This window comes from Rhynchophorus ferrugineus, unplaced genomic scaffold (genome assembly GCF_030347505.1).
Source record: "Rhynchophorus ferrugineus isolate W39M unplaced genomic scaffold, kcgeb_rfMv2 rfM1, whole genome shotgun sequence".
NCBI classification, from domain to species: Eukaryota; Metazoa; Arthropoda; class Insecta; order Coleoptera; family Curculionidae; genus Rhynchophorus; species Rhynchophorus ferrugineus.
The window spans coordinates 44,732,770-44,760,682 of NW_027472580.1; the positions used below are offsets into that span (position 1 = coordinate 44,732,770).

General features: G+C 32.1%; 2 protein-coding genes across 4 annotated transcripts; one reads left to right on the plus strand and one right to left on the minus strand.

The window, feature by feature from the left end:
• Positions 1-269: 269 nt before the first annotated feature.
• Positions 270-9,017, minus strand: LOC143206842 (uncharacterized). Its single transcript, XM_076419641.1, has 7 exons — positions 8,505-9,017; positions 8,223-8,420; positions 6,898-8,128; positions 4,742-5,620; positions 3,890-4,048; positions 2,801-2,907; positions 270-624 (listed from the first exon to the last, which is right to left on the minus strand). The coding sequence occupies exons 1-7, from the start codon at positions 8,520-8,522 to the stop codon at positions 619-621; spliced, it is 2,598 nt and encodes an 865-aa protein (XP_076275756.1). The 5' UTR covers positions 8,523-9,017; the 3' UTR covers positions 270-618.
• On the plus strand, positions 9,002-27,888 carry LOC143206837 (uncharacterized). Of its 3 annotated transcripts, none has more exons than XM_076419627.1 (14): positions 9,002-9,097; positions 9,273-9,603; positions 9,725-9,880; positions 10,243-10,498; positions 10,548-10,652; positions 10,710-10,853; positions 11,014-14,485; positions 16,115-16,216; positions 18,231-18,452; positions 18,523-18,668; positions 18,723-18,921; positions 26,718-26,906; positions 27,003-27,252; positions 27,353-27,888. In XM_076419627.1, exons 2-14 carry the CDS (start codon positions 9,288-9,290, stop codon positions 27,370-27,372), a joined length of 5,577 nt encoding a protein of 1,858 aa, XP_076275742.1. In that variant the 5' UTR covers positions 9,002-9,097; positions 9,273-9,287; the 3' UTR covers positions 27,373-27,888. The 3 variants fall into 3 exon arrangements, with proteins under 3 accessions (XP_076275742.1, XP_076275741.1, XP_076275743.1); XM_076419626.1 differs by having other exon boundaries at positions 9,017-9,221; XM_076419628.1 differs by lacking the exon at positions 27,003-27,252 and having other exon boundaries at positions 9,017-9,221; positions 27,353-27,573.
• The last annotated feature ends 25 nt before the right edge of the window (positions 27,889-27,913 follow it).

Sequence of the window (27,913 nt, forward strand, 5' to 3'; positions counted from 1 at the left end):
AGGTGGTGATTTTAATGAAGATAACATATTGAAACAAAGAATTGAACAATATATATATAACAAAACAAATAACAGTTCTGATGATGAAGATTAAAATTTCGATAGCAATCTTTCATAACATAAAATATCATTAAAAGTGTAAATTTAAAATTTTTTTTCTGTTAAAGATAATTTGGTAATTTATAATTAAAGATATTAAATTTATATACTTTGAATTGTATAGCTTCCCATAATGCAATATTATAAATATAGGACAAATAAAACTTCCATCACTGAGAGGGTTTTTTTATTTAAAATAAAAAATGTTTATACTTTATCAACAATATATACATAATATATACAAAGTAATTCTAAGGGTATAATATATGTGGACTTTAATCTTAATTTTATAAAGATTTGTACTTAAGAAAATTGTAAAAAATTACATGGTCTTTCTAAAAAAGAATTAGAACAGGCAGATAATTTAATTTAATTTACAAGAACATTTTTTAACTGTAACTATTTGAAGCATTATTATACAACATAAATACCTAATTAATGTCACTATAAGTCTGTTCTCACATATCCAGGTTGTACAAATTCCAATTTTTTCGGTTGTTCACGGTCTCCTTGTTTTCCTTATACCTATATGACCATAAATAATATATTTTGTTAAATATTTCATTTTCAACCACGGTTTCTGACTAGTTTCTATCTTAATAAATATATTACAAGTACCTAGCAAAATTGTAACAATTTTAACATTAAATGGGAATATAAATAGCGTTAAAAATCAGTAGATATAGAGATTAATCATTGCTGTCAACTTAAATATTCTACAGCTTCATTTGTAATGTATGCACTTTTTTATATATACGCCATATTATACATAATATGGTATATATAAGCACAGAAAATAACTCCTCAATAATAAAACTACATAATTCTATAAATTAACTGTCATGTTTAGCTTTAAGTAAAAATTAACTCCAGTAGGTTAATAAGCAAATTTCAATGTCACGCAGTGAAGCAACTTATTAATACAGAATGGACGAATGTTAGTGAGATGTGTATTAAAACTGAAACCATCTCTACAGTGTGGCAAGCAACAGGAGTATCACAATTAACCACAAAACTATATTAATAAACCTAAAAGTAGGCTTAACAAAGTTAAAAATAAGCGAAGATACTTTTGAGTTAATGAATAACGTCTAGAACTACTGATTCTCCTCGCTTTTAACAAGTGGAGATATATTTGAAAAGCACAACCCTGGGTTAATTCCCATTCAAAATTTATTGGATATCGGCTCCAGTTGATAATAATTTTTTACAATGATTTCCTATATATGTATGCATTTTTTAGCAAAAAAAAAATATTTGGAAGTAAAAAGTGCATACATTACAAACTTAAAAAATACTTATAATAAAATAGTATAGTACACAATAAAATATATGCATAAACTATAACTGATGATTAAAGAAATTTAAAAAATTATACCTATAATTGAAGCGTCCCCATAACCCATATCAACAAGTACTCTACCGTTCACAAGCAACATATTTGTAACATTATTCATAGTAATGTAGAGTTTATTTTAAATAATAATAAATATTACAATAATTATTTCTACATATTTTTAAATACAGTACTACATTAAGAATTCTAATTAAATAATTAATATTACAAGTATTAATTCCATAAGAAACCCATCGACTCAATAAATACCTACCTAGCCAAGATGTTTTAAAAGTGCTGTATAGGCAGCTTCTTTCTGCTTTTATCATATAATTAATGTCCTAATTTAATAAAACTTGAAACCTGTATATAAACCACAAAATCAGACGCTTGCGAACGACAGTGTGCTTTATCTTGACTCACACACACAAAATAAATTAAAAAAAAAAAAAACGAAATTTTCTCATTTCATCATTCATCCATTTATATTTTTAGATACTGTACCCAATGTGTTTAAATATATATAAATTAAATATTAAAAATGATAATCATATTAAAGTAATAGCACACAATAAAAGGAAAAATGAAAAATGTTGTGAAGAATTTATCGACCTATGAAAAATATAAGATATGAAAATAAATATCACATAACACACTTATTTCCAAAAAGTACTATTCGATGATATACTTAAAAATAGGACACTGTCGCATAATTCCATATAATAAATAACTATAAAAAAATAAAAAGCTTTACACAGAGATCTAAAACATTTAATAAAACCTGTTAGATATTTAATTTATATATCAAAAAATCACTTTTCTAATAATACCACTTTTAGTCAGTTCATAATATGAAGGAAATCATGTATTTTAGAGTTTTGTCGTAATAACAAGGACCAATAAATGTTTTGAACTAAAGAGTTTAAGAACAAATATGTGAATCACAATCAATTTTGCGATTACTTTTTTTCTCATATTTTATCACAAGATACTTGTAGTATTGTATTATAGTAATATAAAGATTATTACTGCATCACAATTAATCACAGCCAAATAAAAGTGAGAATATATTTTTATACTATTATATAATATTCTTTTATATCTATAGGAGATAAAAGATTAAACCAATGATTTTTATTGACATACTATTATCCATCTGCAGTTATGAAATATGAACTAAAAACTAACTGCAAACTCTGTCCTTCCGAAACATTCTCGATAATATTCGTAAGCATGCTAGAGAACGCTTTTAATGGATTGTCGAATTTTCACTTACCCAGACGTTGATGATATACAAAATTACTACATCGGATCTTACATTAAGTTATTCTAAATATATAAAGAACACAACAAAATACAATATACCTGGCCTTCTCTTTCTACATTTTTCCTTTTCCTGGACTTCCGTTTAGGCTTGTTAAGAACCTCCGAACTACACGTTCCAAGTCTCAAGTGGATCGGCAATTTTCCATCTAAAATAAGTGTATAATATAATATTTCGGCTCAAATAATGGAATAAAATTACTAATTATTGATCCAACAGATATTTCCAATAAATTTATAACAAAAAAAAATAAAAACGACAGTAACAATATGTAATACCTGTTGTGGAAAAGCGTTTAAAGCCGTAAGAAATTTCATGTTTACAGACCTTCACATGTCTCTTCGATTTTACTGTTAAATGAAATCTACTGGCGATAAAATCAGCAGTGAACAAAGTTTTGATATTCGCCAACTCTATAGATAAAATATAACTTGATAGTATATTTCAATCAATAAAAATAAAATACCCAATAGTATCGGAATATTTTCTTTGAACACTTAAATGTAATTTAATCATTCAATATTATTTAACAAATTCGATGCCAAGTATTATTTTATTGTACTGTTATTAGTTCAAAATCCCCTGAATATCAGATTTACTTTATTTTATTATGAGTTTTTTTTCTTTGAAAATACGCTACTACAGTAGGAAGAACTGACTACTATGAAAAATTAGTCACAGCGGCCAGACAATTTCAAAAGCCTTGCTTAATTTGAATCCACACTAGATATATTTGAAGATCAGCTGTTGGTGCGAACACAAATGCATACCTTCGAGAGCGTCCATTCAAATTTTAGTTTAAATAACATATATAAAATTCAAATCTAATAAAACAATATAATTACAGTTACAGTTTAATATATTAGACGTCTGGCAGTGCTTTGCACCCATGTAAAATTTCTCTCAGCTGAGTACGTGAATTATCATACTACTTTATAATTTTTTTTTATTTTGCTTTCACGTTTACTACTTCTGATATATGAAAGCCACTGCGACTTACCTCATAATAAACAATTGCTCTTATCTGTGCCACCATAGAAAAAAAAATCAACTTTATAAAATGACGCCTGACGTTCACAGGATCTCAGATTACATATCAAAAAATGATTATGAAGATAACGTAGACTCACCACTATTAGATAACTCTTTGGGCTTCGATTTGGAACTAGTCTTTTTGATGGGTAACGCATTTTGGAGTGCATTCTGTAATAATCTGGATGGGACTCCATCAGACGACGAGTTTTTATTCAACTTTTCTGCTCGTTTTTTGCTCAGTTGGGCTCTTAGGTCTAATAAAATACAAAATGAATTGTTTATAGATCAGTCAATCAATACGAGTGTTTTAAGTTTTATAAATTCACAACTTAACGAATTTGCGACTCCAGCAAACCAGGATCCCGAATTTCAAAAATACCAAATGGAAGACTTTAGTAAGTAAACTCGAAATTTAGTAAAAATAAAATTAGAATTAATTATATACCATACCAATTATGATTTCATGAAAGGGTTAAACTGCAAGCTATAGAATATATATAGGAATTCACGGGTAGTCAAATACAACAATTATTAGTCCTACTTATAGTCTAGGATCAGAAAGTTTTTTCCTCATTGGGTTAAAAGGGCATTGTGTATTCTTTTTGTATAATGAATACATAATGGGATAACTAACTGAGATTAGATTTTTAAAACATTGCTGCAAGATGTCTAGGCTTCAATTAATATTATCATGAAAAATGTTTTCTAAACTTTTGTTTTGATTAAAAAATAATTTTCTATTTGGAAAATATCTTCTTTCATTATTCCTCTAATATTTTCCAACATATGATAAAAAGTTAATTCAAAATAATTTATAAACAAAATAATAAATTAATGCAATTAGGTCCTAAATATACCAAAAATACTAGTTTTCAAAACGAACTTCACCATAATATTGAACATGTAATTAAGCTATAACATTTTATAAAATAAATATAAGACCTTACCTTCATCATTAGTGTTTTCAATTTCATCTTCATTTTCCACAATTATCTCCGTTTCAAAATCGTCATCTTCATCGGGTTTTTTATCATCAATTTTCTTATTTTCTGTTTCATTTTTCCGCGTTCTCTCGCCCTGTTTGTTATCATTCTTCGGCTTATCTTCTTTATCGTATTTAGAGGGATTCTTTAGTTTAATTTCGATTTTCCTGTCAAATCTTTTTGGTGTTTCATGTCGATCTAACTTCGTTGAAGACAAGGATCGAGTAGATCGAGACTTTTTCAGATCTCTAATAGATTCATCATGTTTTAGTCGCCTCTGATACATTGTTCTGCTTCGCGAAAGTGGCCTATCCCTTGTTCTTTTTCTTTTTAGACTCGTACTATGGATTACATCATTTTTTTCCTTGGTTCCATTAACAAGTGTAGTGAATGGAAGAACAGATGCTTTATCTGATACCTCTTCTTTTACTTTAAAGCGGCCCTCATTTTCACTTCCTGATTCTTCATCTGAAAACAAATCTATCTTTGATTCTAACTCTATTTCATCATCTTCATTTATCGATTCATCATTTTCCACTTTTTCAGTCAACATAGGTAAGGCAAGGTCTTGTTTATTATCCTGCTTAGTATCTTTAATTTCATCTATTTTTTCTGTCCTAACTTCATCTTTTGGCTTCAGTCTTATAACGCCTTCTTTAAGTTGAATTTCCTTAGTTTCAAATTTACGTTTCCGTGCTTCCAGTACAGGGTCCAATAGTTTTTCTTCAATCTTTTGAACAGCCTCCGATTTATCTGGAATATCTCTGCTTTCAGATTTTAATGTGCTCTTATAACCAAGGCGTTCACGAATGCTGGGTTTAGATTTTGGAGAACTATCTGATTCTGTAAAATAGAGGTATTTAATAATTACTGGGAAATTGAATCAAAACAGATTTGCGTAGAAAAATATTGCTTATGGTATTTATAACGTAACTATTGTAATCTATTTTATTGCTTTGTTCACTGCGATTAATTCAGTATATATAACAGGTATATTTCTAGGTATTTATATCGTTCAGATATTCCAATGTAGAAATCAATTGTTGGAAGTTTTTTATAATTTATTAATATATTATTACTAGTCGTTGCTGACTAACCTACAGTGACTTAAAATTAGGTAGTTATCTCGAAAGAGCTTCAGTAAGCTTCTCGTTTAACTTTAAAGATCCTAACTGAGATATAGAAGTTTAAGAGTTTAATGTATTGCTTCGGTAACATTTTATGGAGTTTATATGCGAGTCCCTCAGAGAAGGCTTGCGTTATATTCAAAAATATAGCTGAGCAAACTTTTTCTTTAAATTTTTTCAATAAAGCCTGCGACTCTATACACCTGGTCAACTGAATGTTTGTTCATAAAACCAAACTGATATGCAGGTATCAGATTTTTTTCTATATATGATTGGTTTTAAACTTTTTTACAAAAGTTATTCAACAACTCAATAAACTCAACTGGTCAATAAAATTTTACTTTAGTTGGTGGTTTTCCAAGTTTCATAGACATGTTTTAATCGGTATATTGCATTAATCAAGTTGCTGAGTTTTATAATTGCCTTTCCTGGTATTAAACTTTTCCAGTTATTAAACTCAATTTCATGCAGTTTGAAGGTTTTTTTTTCTAAATGATTGACAAATTTTTCAGCGTTTTATTAATTGTTGCGTGACCGATTTTTCCCTGGGTCTCTTATAGGTAGACCGCGCAAATTTTATCAAATGTTGTTTAATTATGTTTAGCCATTTTTATTTTCAGGTGTTGCTGGCTCTTTTGTTGCCACTTTTACGTAGTTTTTGTTTTCCAGCTGCCATTTTCTTAATTTCTTTAGGGTAATTCATTCCTTTGGTTTTCCTCTTAATTTCAGCGGTATTATTCCAAGCAGATTTCTCTTCTGGATGCCTACAACAACTTTTAACAAGCTTCTAAGTTTCATATTAGTATTCATGGTCAGAACGATCTAAGCCAATCGTCGACAGTGACGAAATTGTAGGAAACGGTGACGGCACCAACAACATATTGGCTGAAATGTAAGTACTTCCACCCATCGCTAGCTAATTATTCATTAATTTACAATAATTCAATAAAGCAATATTATTTCTACTTACTTCTAGAAGTATTAATTATTTACCTTTTTTATCTGCACGTTTAGGAGAGTTTGAACGTCTTTTAGGGCTAAACATTCTTTGCTTTGGGCTAAAATTTCTTATTTTTGGACTAGGCAACCTGGCCTTAGGACTATGTGGACCACATACTGGTTTGGCCTTTGGACTAAACGTTCGCGACTTAGGACTAAATTGTCGAGTTCTCGGACTGGCAGATCGTCTTCTAGGACTGCTTGATCTCATCGGACTATTTGATCTTCTCTTTGGTGACCTTTTCCACGGACTAAGCGATCGCCTTTGATCACTTGAAGACCTCCTTCTTGGTGATGGACTCCTTGAGTAAGATCTTCTAGGCGAGCGTTTCCGTTTTTCGATTATGGCACGATTTTCTAACACGAAAGCTGCGCTTCGTGGTGATAAAGGAGCCATTGTTTGGGTTTGCAGAGTTTCTGCATTGATGGACAGTGGAGATAATGGCCGATCAAAGAAAGGCATTGAGGGTGGAGGTACCATAATATTTGGGGGCCCATAACCAGGAGAAAACATTGGTGGCACTCCAGGAGGAAACTGTATTGAAACAATATTTGGTAAAACATTTGTAAACGGGGGAGGTGAAGAAAGCTGGTTACTGTGTCTATAATTATGAAAATCCTTTCTGGGATGAAAACCATGCCTCCTCTTTTTAGGTTGTGGCTCACTTCCTCCAGGCTGCCCTCCCAAAATGGATAATGTTAACCCAGGATCTCCTCTATATTCAGTTTTTACTGAATCTGCAGTCTTTACCTCTTTTTCTTGCATTTCAACTTTTTCCTGAGAAATTTTATCAGTGCTTCCAGAAACCTCTATTTCCACTTTAGTTAAATCTTTACCTTTCTTCACTTTCAGTTTTGTTCTTAAATTTGTTTCATCCTTTTCTTTAGTTTTGACTTTACCTTGAATTTCATCATCCAGCTCTTGCATTAAAGCCTCTAAACTATCAGATCTCAATAATTTTGGGCTACTAGTGTTATCTGAATTGATTTTTGGACTGTCATCTTCAGATTCTTCTTCTGATTTATCTGAATCATTATAACGATCAAATTTACTAAGTATTTCATCTGTTTTGTCTCTCTTTTCATCTTGTGTATTACTATATCTGTCTTGTGGTCTAGTAAACATTGAATCTGTGTTTTCACACTTTGGTTTTTCATTATCATTAGTAATTGGTGTTATAGAAATTAGATTTGTTGATCTGTGTCTACTACCATAGAATTGACCCTAAGGATAAAAAATTATCATTAAATTTCTTTTCCATTAAAATGCATATTATATTTCAATTATTGTTTAATTAATTACTCAAATTTTTACTTACATTTCTGGAACCTCTACCACCAAAATTCCTCCCCTTTTTCCCATTAAAACCCTTATGTAATCTTCCTTGTCTTAAAATTTGTTCAGAATCATTTTGAAATATAATTGTTTTATTTGTCTCAACATTTTTCTTTTTTAATGATTGTAGTGCAGCTAAACGTAATGCTTCAAGATCTTCCTCTTCATCTGTTAGATGTGTCTACAATAAAATAAGACATATATACATAGAAAGTTCATTTATGTGCCTATCAACACAAATCAGACTCCCAATTGAAATACAAACCTCTTTTTCAATGTCCATAATGGTGATAAAACTAAAATTACACAATATGGCTACCTAACGTTGACAAAAGCTTTTCAACTTATTAATTTAAGATTACATATCAAACTATACAATTTCCAAAATAGTACTCCTTGTTTTCCATTGTATTGTAGAATTTGTTAGAGGTTTCTTTTTCCTTTTTTGTTAGAACAGCGTAAAATAGTAAATATAAATAAGCTACCCAAATTCCAACTATTTGACAGTTATGTTAAAAGTGAACTTCTATATAATTGACAGAACGGTACCAACAGTTCAACCATAGAGTAGGTTCAACCAAAATGTTCCAATATTGAACAATAAAAATATTTTTAAATTAGTTTAATATATGATTATTGTTATTAATTTTTTATATGTATACATTTACATCTATATGCGTTAAAAAATAAAATGGTATTATCTTAGAAATTTTGAACAAGAAATTTTGTAACACAAACCTAAAAAAAAAATCACCAAATATTGATTGCTCGTGTACTAGTTCTGCTTGTGTCAAAATAATTAGTAGATTTTTGTATATTTAGTAATGTTCATAGTAATATATGTGGTCCAATTAAGTTGTACGACTTAACGTATTAATAAAACTTAGTATAAAAATGCAATAGTTTACTCTAATTAATTATGTTTTCATTATTAATACTATATATATAATTATATTATAAACATGTTCAATATTTTATCAATGTATGGGAGAATTATTTTTAGTTATAGCTTTTTTATTTTGTCACATTTTAGAGACAACACAGAAAGATGGAAATTGAACATGGTGATAGTGTGGATGGACAGTTAGGCTCCGAATCCGCCTGTAGTTCCAAAGAAGAAATTCAGGATCATTTTAATGATTTTAAAAATACCAGTGATATACCTGAATGTAGTTCAGATGATTTAACTAATATAAGTGTAGAGTCTCTGCAATTGAAGCAATCACAGAAGTCTGTTATATTAGCTAAAAAACGGTTACAAGCATATACTAGTAAATATAAAGCACAAATTTCTAAAGAAGATAAACATGTTGGAAACTGTGCAGAATACACAGTAAAACAGCCTACAAAGAAACCTAAAAAAGGTACTACAAAAGAGTTATTCATTGTATAAATTAAGTTATATAAAACATTGTGATGGATTGTTTATGATGCTTCTTTCAGAAATAGTTTGACAATAAGTAAAGTTAATACCATTTGTTTTAGTTATTACTGCTGATGATGCTGCAAAAGCAGTCATTCGAGATATTGAGGAGCTAAAAAGAGCTGGCTTTGGGGGTAAACAAGCAAGTTTGCCACCTTTATCTATGGAAGGTACGACTATTGTTAAGATTAAACCAGAAGCCAAGGTTTACTTTACAGGTATTTGAAATTTTATAATTTATAATAGTACAATTTTTGTATGTTAATAATTTTGTTTTTGGATGTATTTTAAAACTGTTGATATATTTTAAACTACTATTTAAACAATAATGATTCTAGAAATTTTATATTTCAAAACAGCATTTTTTTATACCTTATCTATTAACATTTATATTTATAGATTAATTTTGATGGTTCAGTTCAAAAGAATCCTATAAAGACAATGCTTTTAAAATTTACATTTGATATATAATTTGATTTGTTAACTACTACACAAAATTTAATAATTTTAAAATTAATATAAAATAAAAAAACTTATAGAATAATGAACAATATTTTTACTATTTATATTCATGTTATAGGTGCAAAAGATGAACAGTTGTTCAAGAAGCGCGAGATAAAATGTCGTAACATTAGAAAAAGTGAAGTTGAATCACAAACAATGTCGCCAAATTCATGTATGTCACAAAAAGTAAATGAGGAACATGAAAGTACTAAGAAGAAACCAAAACAGTATCCAAAGAATTGGCAAGAGTATATAGAGTTAAATTTAACACCTGAAAAAGATGCCTATTTGAAATCCAAGTTGTTTAAAAGACCAAGGGAAAAACATTTTAAGTAAGATATTTTAATAGTATTTCATATTGGTAAATCCGGCAAATTTTAGCCTTAAGCAGTATTTTACTTTTGAGACACCGTCTTCACCAATTGAAATATACAGATGTCATCCAATCAATGGTGATCCAATTTGGATCCCATATTCTTATTTAAGGTATTGAGAGGTATCTTTTGGTTATTAAGCTTGAGATTGAGCTTCCAAATATTCTAGGGCTACAATAGTACAACCACAAATTATATACAGTACAAATCATAAAAAGACAGAATCTGGTTATTTGAAAAGAGATCAGCTTTTTGCTTTGATTACACCAGAGAGAATAGAGCATATAGAACGGTTATATAAAACCTCATTAAAGTAAGTCATTATATGTAACAATAAGAATTATTTCAAATTTCCTGTAGCAACACTTATTATTTAGTAGTAACTGTTTTTTTACTTCATTAAATTTGCTTTTAGTTTTGCTACATATATTATTTTTGCTTTTATTAAATTAATCTACTTAATTTCCATCTAGGGTTCAAGGTGATAAAAAAAATTCGGTACGTAAATGGTATCCAAAAAACTGGAAAAAATTCGATCATTCTGAAGCTAAACTTCTGGAATCATCTATGGGATTATCGTTTTTACAAACGTATTTAGACGGAGAGGAAGATAATGTAGAAGATGATATCAGAGACTCCATTAGTACTAAAGAGGAAGGTTTATATACTCCGCCATTGGAAGCCAACAGCTCTGGTTCTATTTCCACAACGCCGGAACATAAGAAAAATATCTCTAGTGAAACTAAAGTAATTGAAACTTTACAGTATCTTGATATAAACGAATGGAATATTAGCAAAATTACCGATATAGAATTATCTGCACAGGAAACTGGATCTATTGAAGACGAATATGACAAAACTAAAAAGGAACTTGAAAAACTAGAAGCCGCCTTAAAAAATGAACAAAAGTACTTAGACGAAGATGATATTGAAGTATCGCATAAGAAGGTTAAAAAGAAACAGTTAAAGAGAGATAATATGAGTTCGTCTGATGAAAAGAGCATTAAAAAGAAAAATAAGACAAAGAAGGTGGAATTTAAAAAAGATAAACGGAAAGATAAGATGTTATCTGATACAGTTTCTGATTCTTCAGAACCTGAAAAGTTTAACAAAACCAAAAAGAGAAAAAAGAAATTTAAAAAAGATACAAAAAAGAAAGATGTACGAAAGGAAAAAAGACATAAAAGTAAAACCAAGAAGAGAAAAGTGAACAACGGCGTGGACAGTGAGGAGACTGTTAATAGTGATATTTCAGACAATAGTCCTAGTAATAAGCCAAATAAACAGAAGCAAATCAAACCTATAGATGAGTTACTTAATACGCCTCCTGAAATATTAATGCCAAACTTACAAGATAGTTTTGAAGATGATATAATGTATTTCACGAATCGATTTTCACAAGATTGTATAAGTGATAAAAACAAAAATGCAAATATTGAGGACATTTCCGAAAACATGAATAAACATAAAGATTTTATAAATTTAGAAGAATTAGTATGTTCAAACGATCATAGTATTAAAATTATTACTGACAAATCAAAATTCGCATACAAAGTAGATCTTTTGAAAAAAAATGAGGAGTATTTAAAAAATAAAGAGAAGCAGCGCGGGAAAAGTAACGAGTTTATTTTGTTGGAAGAAAATATAGAAAAGGAGCTGTCCATGGCGCCTTTAATTGAATCTGGCACATTAAATCGTGTCGAAGATAGAGCCTCTGAAAAACAGCCAGACTGGGAAGAAATAAAGAATAAACGAAAAAAACATATGTTTGATAAGAATCGGGATGGTGACCTGTCAAAAACTCTATCTCCAGTGTCATCTAAAATCGAGGATTCTGCTGATGTTATTGTAAAACAAGAAAATTCTTGTTCTAATAATTTAGAATCGAAACGGCCACTTACCACTAAACATTTTAGTTCATCATGGGAAAGCGATGAAGAACCATTAGAAATATCCTCGAGGAATGATCGAATCGAAACAAAAACCAGAGAGAGCTCTTTCAGTCTCGAAATACCATTGAATATCAAACATTTCACCAGGAGGGATATAAAATTTGATCCAGATAAATTTGATTTAAATTTAAGTGTGGTAAATATTGAAGACACTGGTAGTAATAAAATTAAAAGAAATAATGATACTGTGGATGATATTAACGATTGTAACATTTCCAAAAAGAAAAGATGGGACATTAAATTGCCTGATACAGTTTTAAATTTATCATCAGTGAAAGTAGAAAAAGATGATGACATGTTTGTATTGAATGAAGCCAATGTTGAATCTCAAGATAAACTTGAAGATGAATATGAAGAGTTTTTGAAAGCCGTTACGTCAACGAAAAAAAATCATGAAACGGAAACGGAAAATATACAGCCTGAAGACGATGCCCTTAAGAAAGTGGCACCTAATTTGGATGGACTAATGCCTAAACATTCAGAATCTAAGAGCCCACTCGATAATTCAAATACTCAAACTGTGTTAACAAATGAACAATCAGGTCTTGGGCCCGTACCGTCTCCTAAAATCGAAACGGTTTTGGACTTTAATAAGCCATTGATTAACTTAAGCTTATCCGCAAACGTTACCCAAAACATAACGTTGAGTTTAGCTACGACTGCAACTAATATTTCAGCTCCAATCGTTTCAACAATAGATATTTCAAAAACAAGTCTCAAAATCACAAATGACCCTCCAGATGTCGTAGATAAACAAGCGAATGTAGAAACATTTTGGGACCAAACTGACGATAGAACCATAGAACCAACAACGGGTGGTCTCATCAATAATTTCCAATCTGTAACAGGCGATATTCAAAATCCTTCCAAACAAAAAATTTTATTTACTAGTTTAACACTTCCGACAAAAAAACAATTGATAAATACTTCGTTGTTAAATCTGGATGAGTCGGACAGCGAAGACAGGACTCTTCGGGAAGAAAATAAACGCAAAAAACTGGAGGCTCATATTGAAGATAATAAACGTGAGATAGCTGAAGAAAAAGAAAAATTTTGCGCGAAAGATAGAAGTTGTCATAAGCTGAGCAGAAGCCCAGATAGAAACAAGTCTTCCAATTGGGACGAAAAAAGGGAGACTTTCCACAAAACCAAACGTGAATCTCCAAAGCGTAGAAGGAGTCCAATAAAAAGACGAGATTCTCCTGCTAGAAGGCGTTCCCCTGGGAGGAGAAGGTCACCTCGGCGATCTCCGAGAAGAAGATCATCTCCGAGGAGACGTTCGCCATCCAAACGCAGTGTTTCTCCTTTGAGGAGGCGTAAGAGCATATCACCCAGGAGGCGTCGCACTCCATCACCAAGGCGTAGACATACAATATCTCCAAAAGATAAATCTCCTAGACGACACACTAGCCCTTCATCCAGAGCGAAGCGGAGTTCTACTCCCCGAAAAGACAGGAGTAATAAAACCAATGATTTGAAGCAAGTATATCATAGTCCTAACAGGAAGAGGTCCAAGTCACCATCTTTACAAGAAGTATCATCGTCTTTTGATGAATTAAAACGTAGTGTTGCTGATTCAACAATCAGTGACGATCAACTACCAGAAAGCACCACAAATGATGACTTCAGTGAACTCGCAGAAGGGAAAATTAACGAGCACGAATTCGATTCACCAAAAAGGATTTCGCTTGACGATAGAATTAATCAAGTTTTAGGCCAGTCGTCACCGAAAACTGTAACTTCAACTTACAATTATAACACTCCACCACCAAACTATCAGTATAATGAACAGTATGTGCAATCCCATGTGGGATCTCCCGCTTCAAGGACTCCGATGTACCAACATAATAAGCGTACTTCCCAATCATGTTACAAACAGGTTGGAAATATGTTACAAATTGTTCCAAGCGAAGATATCATGGATATACCTATGCCTAGATATATTGATAATCAAAATTTACAAGAATGTATAAGTCCAGCATTGAATTTCCAGGTCAGTATTAGTATTATCAGAGTATCATTTGTTTAATTAGTTTTAATATTGAATATTAATATCTGAAATATGACATAACGTTTGTCCCACTTCGCTAGTTTATAGAGGAAAGCGAGCGATTGTCGTTTTTTTTGTCCGAGTTCTACATTATACACTGGCTCTCAATTTGGACAGCTTTGGTCTTTAAAAATTTTAAACTCGGTTTAATTAATTCAAATGTTAATCAAATCAATTATTGTTAAAAATTAAAGCGTTATGACTATTAACTGTGTGCGAGTGCCTAACAATTTGCCAAATTCATTTGCGATCCGAACTTGTGTTTGCCAATGAGATCCGCGATTTAATGTTCGCTGATAATATTTTCGATAAGTTGAGGCCCGACAGAGTTCATATTATCTATATGACTTGAGAATTTTTAAATAAACTACTAAAGTGTTGAAAACGGATAGATAACTGCTATTGTAAATCTCATCAACATCCAGTTAGAAAGTAGTGAAGAAAGTAGCTACTGCGACTGAATTAATAAGGGGAATCTCCAAGCTGCAGGAGTTTCACTACTCTAAGATGGTAAATAGGGAAAAGAAGAAATATTATAATAATTAATAGGAGTAATTGATAATGCAGTAAATAATGAGTAGTTTAACAAGGGTGATCGAGTATAAAATATATGTCACAACTTATAAATACAAAGAAATATTTGCATTGTCACGTATTTTTTGGGCCCTGTTTGGGTAAATCGCGTCATTAAGATATTTACCATCTGCGAAATGTTAAGGGCTATTATGACCGAAAAGAACGACGATGGTAGTCAGAATGAATGCTCTCAAGCCCTCTTTAACATGGGTATTTATTATTTTTCTATAATGTGCCCCATCCAGCCCCATGAAAGGAAATCATTTCTTTATCTATTAAATTTAAAACTAGTCTCAAAATTACGATTGAAGTAACATCTACCAATCTTCTTTTAAACTAATTCAACTTAAATGACAAAAAAAGCTTTAATCAATCAAGTATTATTACCATTATATTATGATTCACAAAACTTGTTAACTAGTACCTGGGAAACTCAGTTGCAATTGAGTAGTTTCTACTGTACCATCAGTGTTGTGTTCAATAATGCGAATCTACAGTGCACACTGCTAAAGGCAATTTCTGCCTGTTTTTCTTTAAGATTATGTCAATAATTATTATATTAAATAATAATTATGTCAATAATATTAAAAATGAAGTCAATCAACGTCCAGTTGAAGATCAAATATTTAGAGATGCAGGTTGCAATAATTTACACATGTCTCAAAGAAAAGGTGCACCAATCGCTCACAAACATATGGCGAAATCGATATTTTGGATGAGAGATGCAAAACATTTTCAAAAAAACCATAGATTAAGATTATAGAGAGACATATAAAAAATATTATATGAACATTATCAAAATGGTTTAGTGAAGAATATTAGAAATGATGTGGCGTCAACAGCAGCATATTGATTGCGAAGTACTTTACTACCGACTATGGGTTGATGATGATGACACTTTTTTTTTTTAATTATGTCACAATAAATTGAGAATATTATTCATTCTTTATTATGTGAGAATGCTTGTACATTTATATTTTCCTGTTTGTTTTTCAGCAACCGCCACCAAGAATTGACGTTAAACCGCAAATATTACAAGTTGGAAACATGTTACATATAGTACCATCAGATGTGGTTCCACAAAGTATGCAGCAGGAGGTATGTTTTATCATACTGAAACATAGAAAGTACTAAAGATACGATTTAAAAATATATAAAAAGTCATATATAACATAAGACCTGATGGATTTCATTAAGTTCATATTTTAAAGTATTATTCACAACCAGTCTTTGGTCTATCTTTCTGATGCCATTTGAGTTATGTGCTCGGAGTTAAGAAATTATATCTATAAACAAATGGTTTTAACACCCCAATGAAGGGGTATCGCAGCTTCTAAAAAGGCTTTCTAGAACTTTTCGAGTGAATTAGGATTTTTTTGCCGCACTTTTTTTGAAGCCTTCCTTCTTGTTTTTGTATGTGACTTTGTTATAGTCTTATTTGTTATTTCTATTTGTTTGTCTTCATACTCTGATACAATAAGTCCTGGATATTTAAATATGTCTTTCTTCGTTTCCAATTGTTCGTTTTCTATGTTTCTTTTCAGCGATCATTAGTTTTGTATTCTGAGTTCCAGTTTTTGTTTATGTCTGTGTATGTAAGTTTACACGTTTACTTTACGTAAACAATTTTCTTTCAAGAAAAAGAAATGGTGATTTGTTGGATCGATCGATGTGCTGACAATAGTCTATTCTTGTTTTCCTCCAAAAATTTAATTTTTTGTTTTTAATGCGTGGCCAAGCTACTTCAATTTGTATTTGGTGGTTTAAGTCCTGAATGATCGGGGACTCTAACGGAAGCCTGTCTTCTTTCTCGTTTAAATTGTTTATTTTTAAGTCAGTTGATTCCGGTTAATTGAATTAATTAAAAAGTCATCAGTTTTATGATCTCAGGCTATAGCCTACTTTCTTTCTCTCTTCGTCGGGGCAATTTATGGGTCATAATGGTCGAACTTGTATTATTGAATATTGAACTATTGTAGGGGTTTGCTCACGGGGCACCACGTGGCTCTTGGTTTTCTCCTATATCCCAAACCGCGAGCGGGGTACGGGATTCTCTAAATAAGGGGACTAAGGAATGGTTATGAGGAAAGATGAGATAAAAAAAATAGTTAATATAATAAACTATATATATTTACTTAAGTTGGACAATAATTACTATAACCTAAACTAATATTCATTAATAATTAAAATCTCACTCAAAAAAAATATTCACAGTTCCAATCAAAATATTCCAATACGACTCCCCAAGAGACCGATATTGACAGACCGCAACTAACACTAACCAATATATTTTCACTCTCATATCCGTTAACTAGCAGTACAATGTCCTAGCATACATTTAACCCGACATAAATATATCCTCGCATAAAAAATCCTATCATGAAAAAAACATATATTAGAACAATATGCACTGAAAATGTTACCGAAAATATCTCATAGTGAAAACCTCTACCGAGGGTTTGATTACTACTGGCTCTTCTAAGACACTACTCTCTCTCTCTCTCCGGGAGAGTGTCACCAATCGGCAGACGCCCAGACCAGGTTGTGTCTCCGCAGGAACGAAAGTCAAACGCTTTCCGAGATACCTTTTTGGAGTCGGCGACAAGGATTCTTACGGATTTTGAACGTTCTTTAAATTGCGCTATATCAAAACTTCAGCTTGTAAGCCTATATTTCAGATATGAATAACCGTGCAAGCCTCAAGTCTAAAGGGGCAACTTGTTGAATTGGTATAAACTATACTGCTGATCCAATTCTATACTATATGAACGAAACTGTTATTATAAACATTTCTTTGGCTTTTATTCAAATTCCTGAAACAGACGAACTAAGGGTTTTTAAATGCACCCATCTTAATTTTGATTTTTAACTGTAGGCTTGTATCCAAATTCTGTTCAATTATGTTAAGGGTCGTTTTGAGTAATTTCTGAATTATTGTCTATCTAATGTCAACCTGTTTTCATTTCTTGATAATTTATTGGATTTCAATTAATTGGAATTATTAATAACCAGGTCGGCTGCGCCAGTTTTGCGCCACCTGTATATATTAGAGTTATTAGTTATATATTAGATTCTTGTTTAATTAAATAATAAAGTTAAGTTTATAAAATAGATCAAACAAGAACTTGAGCATATTGCTATCGAAACTCAATTATCGAACGAGAAACCATCAGCAGAAACAGCCTTATTACAAAAAGTCGCGGAAAGAAGAGCAGAGCGTGAAAAACGACGACAAGAAAAGGAGAACAGAAGAAAAGAAAAAGAGCAGAGAAGAAAAGAAAAACAAAAGGCGCGTACGGACAGATTGAAAGTACGTACGGAAAATCTAATAAAGGTGAGTAATAATTATAATTGAGTAGTTATATAGTAGTGAGTTTGTGTGTTGTTTTTGGAAACTTTATTAGAAGGCCCTTGAACTAGAACAAGAAGATGATAACGAAGCTATATCAGAAGTATTTAGGGAGAAACAAATACAGTGGCCGCCACCATTAATTAATCACACGGGATCTAAAGAAGTGGGAAAAGGAATTTTACTCAAAAGTGGATCCAAGTATGATGTTTTTTTTTCAATACAAATATATTAAATGACTTTGGATAATTTTAGAAAAATAGAAGATTTGGTTATTAGCGGAAGAAGAATGAAAATGGTACAATTTGCTGACGGCATCAAACCGGGAGAAGGAACTTCACCTTCAGCGGGCGAAGAACTTTCTTCACCGCCACCTCCTAAGAGTAAGCTGCCAAAGGAAAAGAGATATAAGAAGACTAAATTTCACAAAAAGACTGCCAAGAAGAAAGTAAAGGTCGGTAGAATCTTAATTTCTTATTTTTTAGCCAGCGAAGTATTAAGTTTTCGACAAAGAATGGCATTCAGTTAGTGGTCATTCTATATTTTAGTCGCCTTACTTCATATGGTGTTCTTTTTTTACATCTTAAGCAGGTTTAAAGGCCTTAGTCGTATTATTAGTTAAGTATATTTCGTGATTGAGGTCCATACAGGAAGAAGACTATAATATCTATTAAAATGTTTTTTTAAAGTTTTTAAAAAAAAATATTAAAATGTTTTTTTTTATCAATTTACTTACTATTTAGCTTACAACCTTTTTATAAATTATGTTAAATATTAAGTTACTATACTTGGTCAATTTCTTTTTGAGATGCAACTCTTTGCAACTTTGAGATATGATTAAGCATTTAAATTAAGGGATTGTATCCAGAATTGGCTGTGTAGAGATCAGAATATTAATACATTAAAATTTTATGCTATCAGCAGATATAAAGTACTTATTCTAACTTATAAAACTTATTCTAAAAACTATCCTAGCTTATTGTAGAGATGATTAAATCTCAATCTATGTGTCTATTAATCAGTTCGTATGGCAGTTTGCGTTTGAGCCTACACACTTCAACTTCTTCGCGCACATTTAACTTTTTGACGAGTGCATTGGGATGCACTAATAGTCTTTCAGAGTACTTCGCACTAACACTTCGAATCACACTCGTTATGGGTTCTATGGGGATATCACGCCGAATTAGTTTGTAGGCACGTAATATGAGCATCGACGATGACTCGCAACACTTTATTCTCGAACCTCTGGAGGATATCTATGTTAGATTTGCTAGTAGTACCCACAGTTCAATACCATAGGTCCAAATGGACTTAAGTATTGACTTATACAGCAAAGCCTTATTATCTGATGATAATTTAGATTTACGCCCTCTCAGCCAATACATTTGGTTTAGTTTAAGGCCAAGCTGTTTGCGTTTTGTAACTATGTTTTTTCCATGTCAAACGTCGATCGAAATGCGTTCCCAGATATTTAACGTTGTCTGCTTGCGGAAGTTCATGATTATTCAGTTTTACTGAGGGACATGTTTGTCTACAAGGGGTGAATGTCACATGGGTAGATTTTGTCTCGTTGGCTTTGATACGCCACGTTTTCAACTACAATTCGACTTTGTTAAGATGAAGTTGGAGTTTTTTTGTGGCTGATATTGGATCCTCGTGTGATGATAAAACCGCTGTATCCTCAGCATATGTTGCAACAGTAGTGTTTCTTGAGGTTGGTAGGTCAGCTGTATACATAAGATATAACAATGGGCCAAGAACACTCCCCTGCGGAACACCCGAATATATTGGGTGTAGGTCAGTGCATTTGTCACCCTGTTTGAAAATAAAATGTCTGTGAGGTATGATTTTCAGCAGTTGAAAGTGGGTATGGGGCAAAAGCTTTTTAAAAAAAAAGCAAAAGCTTTGTATAATTTTTCGAATAGTTTAGAGATCACAGGTAACAGGCTTATAGGACGATAAGAGGAGAGATCTGATTTTTTCCCAGGTTTAAGAATCATAATGATTTGAGCCATTTTCCAAGTGCTACGAAAGTAATTAAGTCTTAGCATGGCATTAAATGTGAATGTTATTAATTTGATGCACTTTTCTGAAAGCTCTTTTAAGGTTCTTCCAGTTATTAGGTCAAAACCAGGAGCTTTTTTAGAATTGATTTCTTTATGTATTGTTTGTTTTACTTGTTTAATAGTAAATTTCTCGTGTAGCAGATCCATTTGAAACAGAGTGCTAAGAAAGTCAACTATGTTATTTTCTTCTGTTGCTGATATTTCAAACGGGTATGGATTAAATACTGTCTTTGAATATTTAGAGAAAACTTCCACTTTATCTTTATAATTCCTAGCCCAGGTATTGTTGTCAATTTTAATGGGTGGATTGTGTTGTTTAGGTTTTTTAATTTTTTTGGTTACTTTCCAAAGAGAATTTTCCGTTGCGTCAGTTGGCGTTAAGTTTTCTAAATAGTTTTGAATTCCTTGATTTTGTTCCTTATTTATTAGCTCTTCCTTTTATGGCCTTGTTGGAATTTTCTCTTGTTTTCTTCTGTTCTGATTTGTTTCCAGGTTTTTCGCAGTTTTCTCTTTTCGGCAATTTTTTGTTTAAGTATAGATGAAATATGATTAAACTTTTGATATGTCGCGCTATTTGCTGTTGCCTACCATACGGCCTCTTGTATAGATTTTGTTATATATTTTGCTGCTATTTCTGTATCTCTTTCCGTTTTGAGAGGTAAATTTAGTTTTAACTGGTGAGTGATCAGATGATAGATCGAAGCATGATTCAGCTTTGCACGTTTTGGTGTCAATATTTTTTGTAACACAAAAGTCTATGGTATAGGGAATTTTATTTCTATCTGACGGCCAGTATGTTGGCTCACCAGTAGAGATATGCTGTAGGTTATGTGCCTTCATTGCTTTGACCAATTCTCTGCCTTTTGCTGTTATTAGCCTAGAACCCCACATTACATGTTTTGCATTATAGTCTCCTCCTGCAATTATTCTATTATCCAGCGTGTTAAAGAGACCGTGGTATTGTTCTGCCTTGTTGTTGTGTTTAGGTGGACAATAGATAGCACTCATTGTTAATGGCCGGTGCGCTTCCTTCAATGGTTACTTCAATATTACAGGTTGCTTGTACATATTCCTCGCTGAATTTCTCTCTTTCACAGTGTTTTATGTTTTCACGAATAATTATAGATGTTCCTCCATGTGCTTTATCATCTGGATGTTTTGTGTGATACAGCTTGTATTTCGGAATACGTAAATAATTTCTATCAGTGAAATGTGTTTCGGATACCATCATGATATCAGTATTTTATTCATATAAAAACATTTTAAGCTCCCTGGCATGTTGCTGGAGTCCATTAACATTCCAGACGTTCTGGATAAAATTTTTGTTGCAACGCTTTACGGAGTAGGCATCCCATATAATTTGCAGGATGGTCGCCGTCACAGTTTACGCATTTTACTTTACTGTCACGTGTTTTGCTAGTGCAATCATTGGTCGCATGATCTCTTGCGCATTTCACACATCTATACAACTTTTTTTTTTTTTTTATTACTCTTCGTGAGTCCACAATCTGCCCTATTGGCAATAAGTATTTCTTCTGTTTATATTATATATACATGGCATGTAGAAAATCACTTCATTAAGCAATCTTCTGTATAAAATATTATCTTAATTAATTAGACTTATTCTAATGCTTATTCTAAACTCTACATATGTCCAGTAATCAGATCAGGTGGTGTTAAACGTTTTAGTCTACGCACTTCACTATCACGTCGCATATTTAGCTGATTAGCGAGTACATTGGGATGCACTGACACTCTTTCGAAGTACTTCACATAAATACGTTGCATTACACTCGTTATAGGTTCTAGAGGAATATCGCGTTGTATCACTTTATTTGAAATATAGTACGGAGCATCAACGATGGCACGCAACACCTTATTTTGGAACCGTTGAATGATGGATATATTAGATTTGCTGGCGGTACCCCATAGTTGAATTCCACATGTCCAAATGGGCTTGAGTATAGACTCATACAGCAATACCTTGTTATCTAATGATAACTTGGATTTGCGCCCAATGAGCCAATACATTTGATATAATTTTAGTCCTAGTTGTTTCCGTTTAGAGAGTATGTGCTTCTTCCAGGTTAGGCGTCGATCTAAATGCATACCAAGATATTTAACATGCTCTGCTTGGGGGAGTTGACGATGATTGATATTTACTGGTGGACATGTTCTTCTACGCAGGGTAAACGTTACATGTGTGGATTTTGATTCATTGGCTTTAATGCGCCATGTCTTCAACCATAATTGTATTTGCTCCAGGTGGGTTTGTAGGTTTATTGATGCTGTGACTTGATCTTCATGGGATGCTAAGATTGCTGTATCGTCTGCATATGTTGCCACGGTAGTTATTTTTGTGGTGGGTAGATCAGCCGTATACAGAAGATACAGTACTGGACCCAGTACACTACCTTGCGGAACTCCTGAATATATGGGATTTAATTCGGTATGTTCATCGCCTTGATTTACAATAAAATGTCTATCAGTGAGATACGATTTTAGTAACTGATAGTCCGGATGAGGGAGAAGTTTCTTTAGTTTAACCTGCAAGCCCGTATCCCATACTTTGTCAAAAGCCTGAGATATGTCTAGAAAAGCAGCCGAACAATATCTTTTGGCATTTAGGTCAGCGATAATTTTGTTTACAAGTCTATGTACTTGTTCTATAGTCCCATGCTTATTGCGAAAGCCAAACTGATGTTCTGGAATAATTTTTCTTTTTTCTATTATATAGTTTAGCTTTTTTATGTATAATTTCTCGAAAACTTTCGAGATTATTGGTAATAAACTTATAGGTCGGTAGGAGGTCACATCTTCTGGTATTTTTCCTGGTTTAAGTATCATTAATATTTTAGCTACTTTCCAGATACTAGGGAAGTAATTAATTCGTAGCATAGCATTAAAAATATATGTTAATAGTTTTATAGCCTTTTCTGATAGTTCTTTTAAAATTTTGCCAGTAATTAAGTCATAACCAGGAGCTTTTTTAATATTAATCTCTCTCATTATTGTATGTTTAACTTTTTTGACCGTTAATTTCTCGTGCGGTAAATCCATTTGAAATGGCGAATCTAGAAAGCTAGTAATTTTATTTTCGTCATCTTTATGTAGCTGAGACTGGAAAGGTTTAAAAACATTTTTTAAGTGTTTTGAGAAAATGTCGGCCTTCTCTTTATTGCTTCTCGCCCAATTATTTTCGCTTGTTTTAATAGGTGGGTTATGCTGCTGGGATCTCCTAAGCTTTTTTGTTGCTTTCCACAACGAATAGTCTGTAGCCTAGTAGAATGCCTTGGTTTTGTTCATTTTGGATTAGATCTCTCAGCTCTTTTATGGCCCTATTAAATTTTCTTTTATTCTCTTCAGTCCTTTGCTGTTGCCAATTTCGTCGTAACTTTCTTTTTTCTGCTATCTTTTTCTGTATTGTACATGATATATGTGTATTTTTTCTTAGAAATGTTTCACTGTTGGGAGTCGCAGAATATGCTGCCTCCTGTATATTTTTTGTAAGATTTATTGCTGCTATTTCTATATCCATTTCAGTTTGTAACGGTAAGTTTAGAGATATATTTTGGTCTAAGTTTTCTCTAAATGAGGGCCAGTTAGTTCTGTTATTGCATAGAGAAGTGGGTTTATCTTTGATGGTAATTTTTGAAGAAATTGTTACTATTATTGGTGAATGATCAGAAGACAGGTCGAAACATGATTCTGCCTGACACTTTTTTTGGATCAATATTTTTTGTAATACAGAAATCTATTGTATCTGGTTTTTTATTTCTGTCTGAAGGCCAATATGTTGGTTCACCAGTAGAGATATGTTGTAAGTTATCTTTCCTTATGGCTTTGAGCAGTTCTCTACCTTTTGAGGTTATTATTCTTGAACCCCACATTAAATGTTTTGCATTATAATCTCCTCCTGCTATAAATCTATTACCTAGCGTACTGAAGAATTCTTGAAATTGTTCTGCCTTGTTGTTATGTTTGGGTGGGCAATAAATCGCAGAAATTGTTAATGGTCCATGGGCTTCCTCTATGGTTATACTGGTGGCTTGCAGGTAGTCTTTGCGGAATTTTTCTTTTTCGAAATGCTTTATATCATCTCGAATTATTATGGCTGTACCTCCATGTGCTTTATCATCAGGGTGATTTGTATGATAAAGCTTATATTTAGGAACTTTCAGATAATTCTTGTCCGTAAAGTATGTTTCGGAAACCATCATAACGTCAATATTTTGTTCATTTACGAACATTTTTAGTTCCCTGGCGTGTTTCTATACAACTTGCGACAGTATGTTTTCGTATGCCCATATGCTTGGCATCTGGCGCATTGTGGGATGATTCTTTTTGTGTGTGGTGGTTCACATTTAATGACAGTGTGGTCCAAGTACTTAATCTCGTAAACATGTTTATTGTTTTCTTTTGGCTTCAAATCAATATAAAACATTGGCAGTGGCTCCTTTTTTGCATGATGTATATTTATGATATTATGTATATTTACAACTTACGTAACCTTGTACTCTTTTAATTGTATTTGAATCTGTGGCGTGATGTAGTCCTTTTATGACAAATTTAAAAGTTTTTTTCGGACTTTGGTCGAAAAGTATGGTATTGCGTGCTTCTATTGTCCAATTCTCTTATTAAAACTTTGAAATGCTCAAGGTCAAACATTTGAATCTTTATTGTTTCATATCCGATTGTTTTTATTGTGTATTTATTACATATTGTTTTGAGCAAGTCATGCAGATGTTTACCAGATGCAGATGCACACCTATCTTATATATTGTTATTGGGGGTGGTCTGAGAATTGCTTTTGGTGGTTTTCTTTGTTGTTCTGGTTTCCTTCTATCTCTTTTGTCAGGGCACTGAAACTGCTGTATGTTTGGATAGGTTTTTGAAGCCAATAGTCGCTGATTGTCGTCTGTTTTCGGACGACCTGTTCTTCGGGACTTCTCAAACGTTTTTTGTTTGTAACAATGTTCCATTCGTGCATTTGAGATAGATCGACAGAAAGATGTTGTGGATTAGCCATTGTGTATTGAAATTAACCGTACAAATCACTTAATAGTCATTAAATGTTTAATTTATTTTTTTTATGCGCGTTTTACTCTCTCGATTTACCGTTCCGAAAGTAAGAAAGAAAATTCCTAGAAGGTAGAGCCTTGCTTATAAAAAATAAATTTTAAATTTCGCGTTTTAAATCACGTTTTCACCCTACAATGGTTGAGACTAGGTTTTTACTTTTTATGACCAGCACTTTTATTACACCAACACTAACACAGATGTTTTTTTTACAAAAGAGCGCTCTGAAAGGTACGTCTACACCCCGCGTTTCCGAGGACAATCCGATTTGAAATAAGTATTCTTCACGACAGCTTATTTAATTCCATTGCTTGTCAGACCTTTTACAATGAATTCAGACACATAATTTCACCATATTTATTCCATCAACTGAAGAATAACAAATATCTAGTTATAGTAACTGATCCGGAAACAATTTCCTCACGGCATTTTAACCGAGATTATAACCTTTTTTATATTTGGCACGATTACGACTATGTTTTTCACTCCAGATAAGTATAAGCAACTGGTTTCCTTGGTATACCTAAGTTTTGGTGACTCCAAAGGGCAATAGTGACAACTGAGCTACTATAATCCCTCTTTGGTGGCCATATACCCAGCACGGTAAACTTCTGTCTGAATTTCAAGTAAACTATGTTAGTTCACGGTAATTGCAGTCCACCTTTCACCTCACAGTTGGTGGCCTTACGCCCTGTGGTGCTTCCGCCAGGAATTCATGGATGGTATTTTTTAAAACATGGATGTGTCCTTATTCTAATAGTTTTGAAATTTTTAAACCTTTGGTTAAGCTATAGCTTGAACTAAGAAACTTTTGCTTCAACTCTACTTAACTATGTAAAAGGATGCTTTGAGTAACTGCAAAACAATTGCCAATCCAACCTCAACCTGTCTTCTTTTCTTGATATAATTAATTGATAGTTAATTGAATGTACTCAAAAAATTTAATAGAAAGATGTGACGACTTATTCGAACGACTAATATATATATATATATATATATATATATATATATATATATATATATATGTGTGTGTGTGTGTGTATGCGTGTATGTATGTATGTATGTGTGTGTAATGCATGTATGTAATGTATTGTCTATGTTACAGGTCAAAGTGATTAAAAAACCCGCTCATCCACCTGAAGAGAGTGATTCAGAAGATAATTTACCACCCCCTTCACCACCACCTGGTTCACCTCCTCCACATATCTTTCCACCACGCATCAAAATGAATTCTGTAAACAATGTACCTGCGCCTTATTTAACAACAATTATGCAAAATCCATCTCAACAACAGGTAAACTATAATGAAACCTCATTTTATAATCTGGCCTATTGGCGAAGGTGATTTATTTGAGTATATTTTAAGTTGATTTTGTAATTACTCTTTTAGCCCCCACAGCCACAGCAACAATTCCAATCAGGCGTGTATCGCCCCCCGATAGGATTAATTATGGCCCCGCCCCCTCCACCTCAAGGGCATGCTCCCGGTCCGTCCCCAGTAGTCCAAACATTAAGTTCGAATCGACTAGCGGTCTCTCCAGTACCAGCTAGCCATCATGCATCACAAACGCACTACCCACCACCATCCCCGTCTACACCTAACAGTTCACACCATCATCATCATTCTTTAGGTCCTTTTGGTAAGATCAAACACATTTTATGAATCTTATTACTTATTGATATAAACGTTAAAATATTATGTGTTTCTCGAAACATATTTGATCAATAATTTTGTTGCAGGTCATTCGAGGCATTACTAATGAATCTTTTAAAGAATGTAAAAAAAACTATAGATTAAGTTATATGTTATATTAAGAGTTTTTAAAGTTTTAACTAAGCAAGAATTTTATTTTACACTTTTGCAAGGAAGCAAAGTACAAATATTTCTTAATTTTTGTTAGAAACATTTTCTTTATTAGTTGACAAATTTTATACATCTTAGGTAGTAACTTTTTATTGGCAAATTAGACCAGATCTTTTTAATTACTTAATCTGTAGAAGTATTATGAATAAAATAAAAAAGATTCTTGCTTAGAATTGATTAAATCAATTGTATATAAAGTTTCTGGTGTTTTATATAGCTGTTTTAAAAAAATCGTTTTTTTTTAAATATTATTTGATAACTAAACTGTATATCAACAGAAAAACAATTGTTCAAAATATGAATAAATGAAGTAATTGTAAAATAATAGTCAATTTTATATTATAACATAATGTGTAAATAAATTTGGGTTGACCTTTGCTATTATTACTGAATAAAGACTTTTTTTAAGCAAGTGTTATTATTTAATATTCCACACG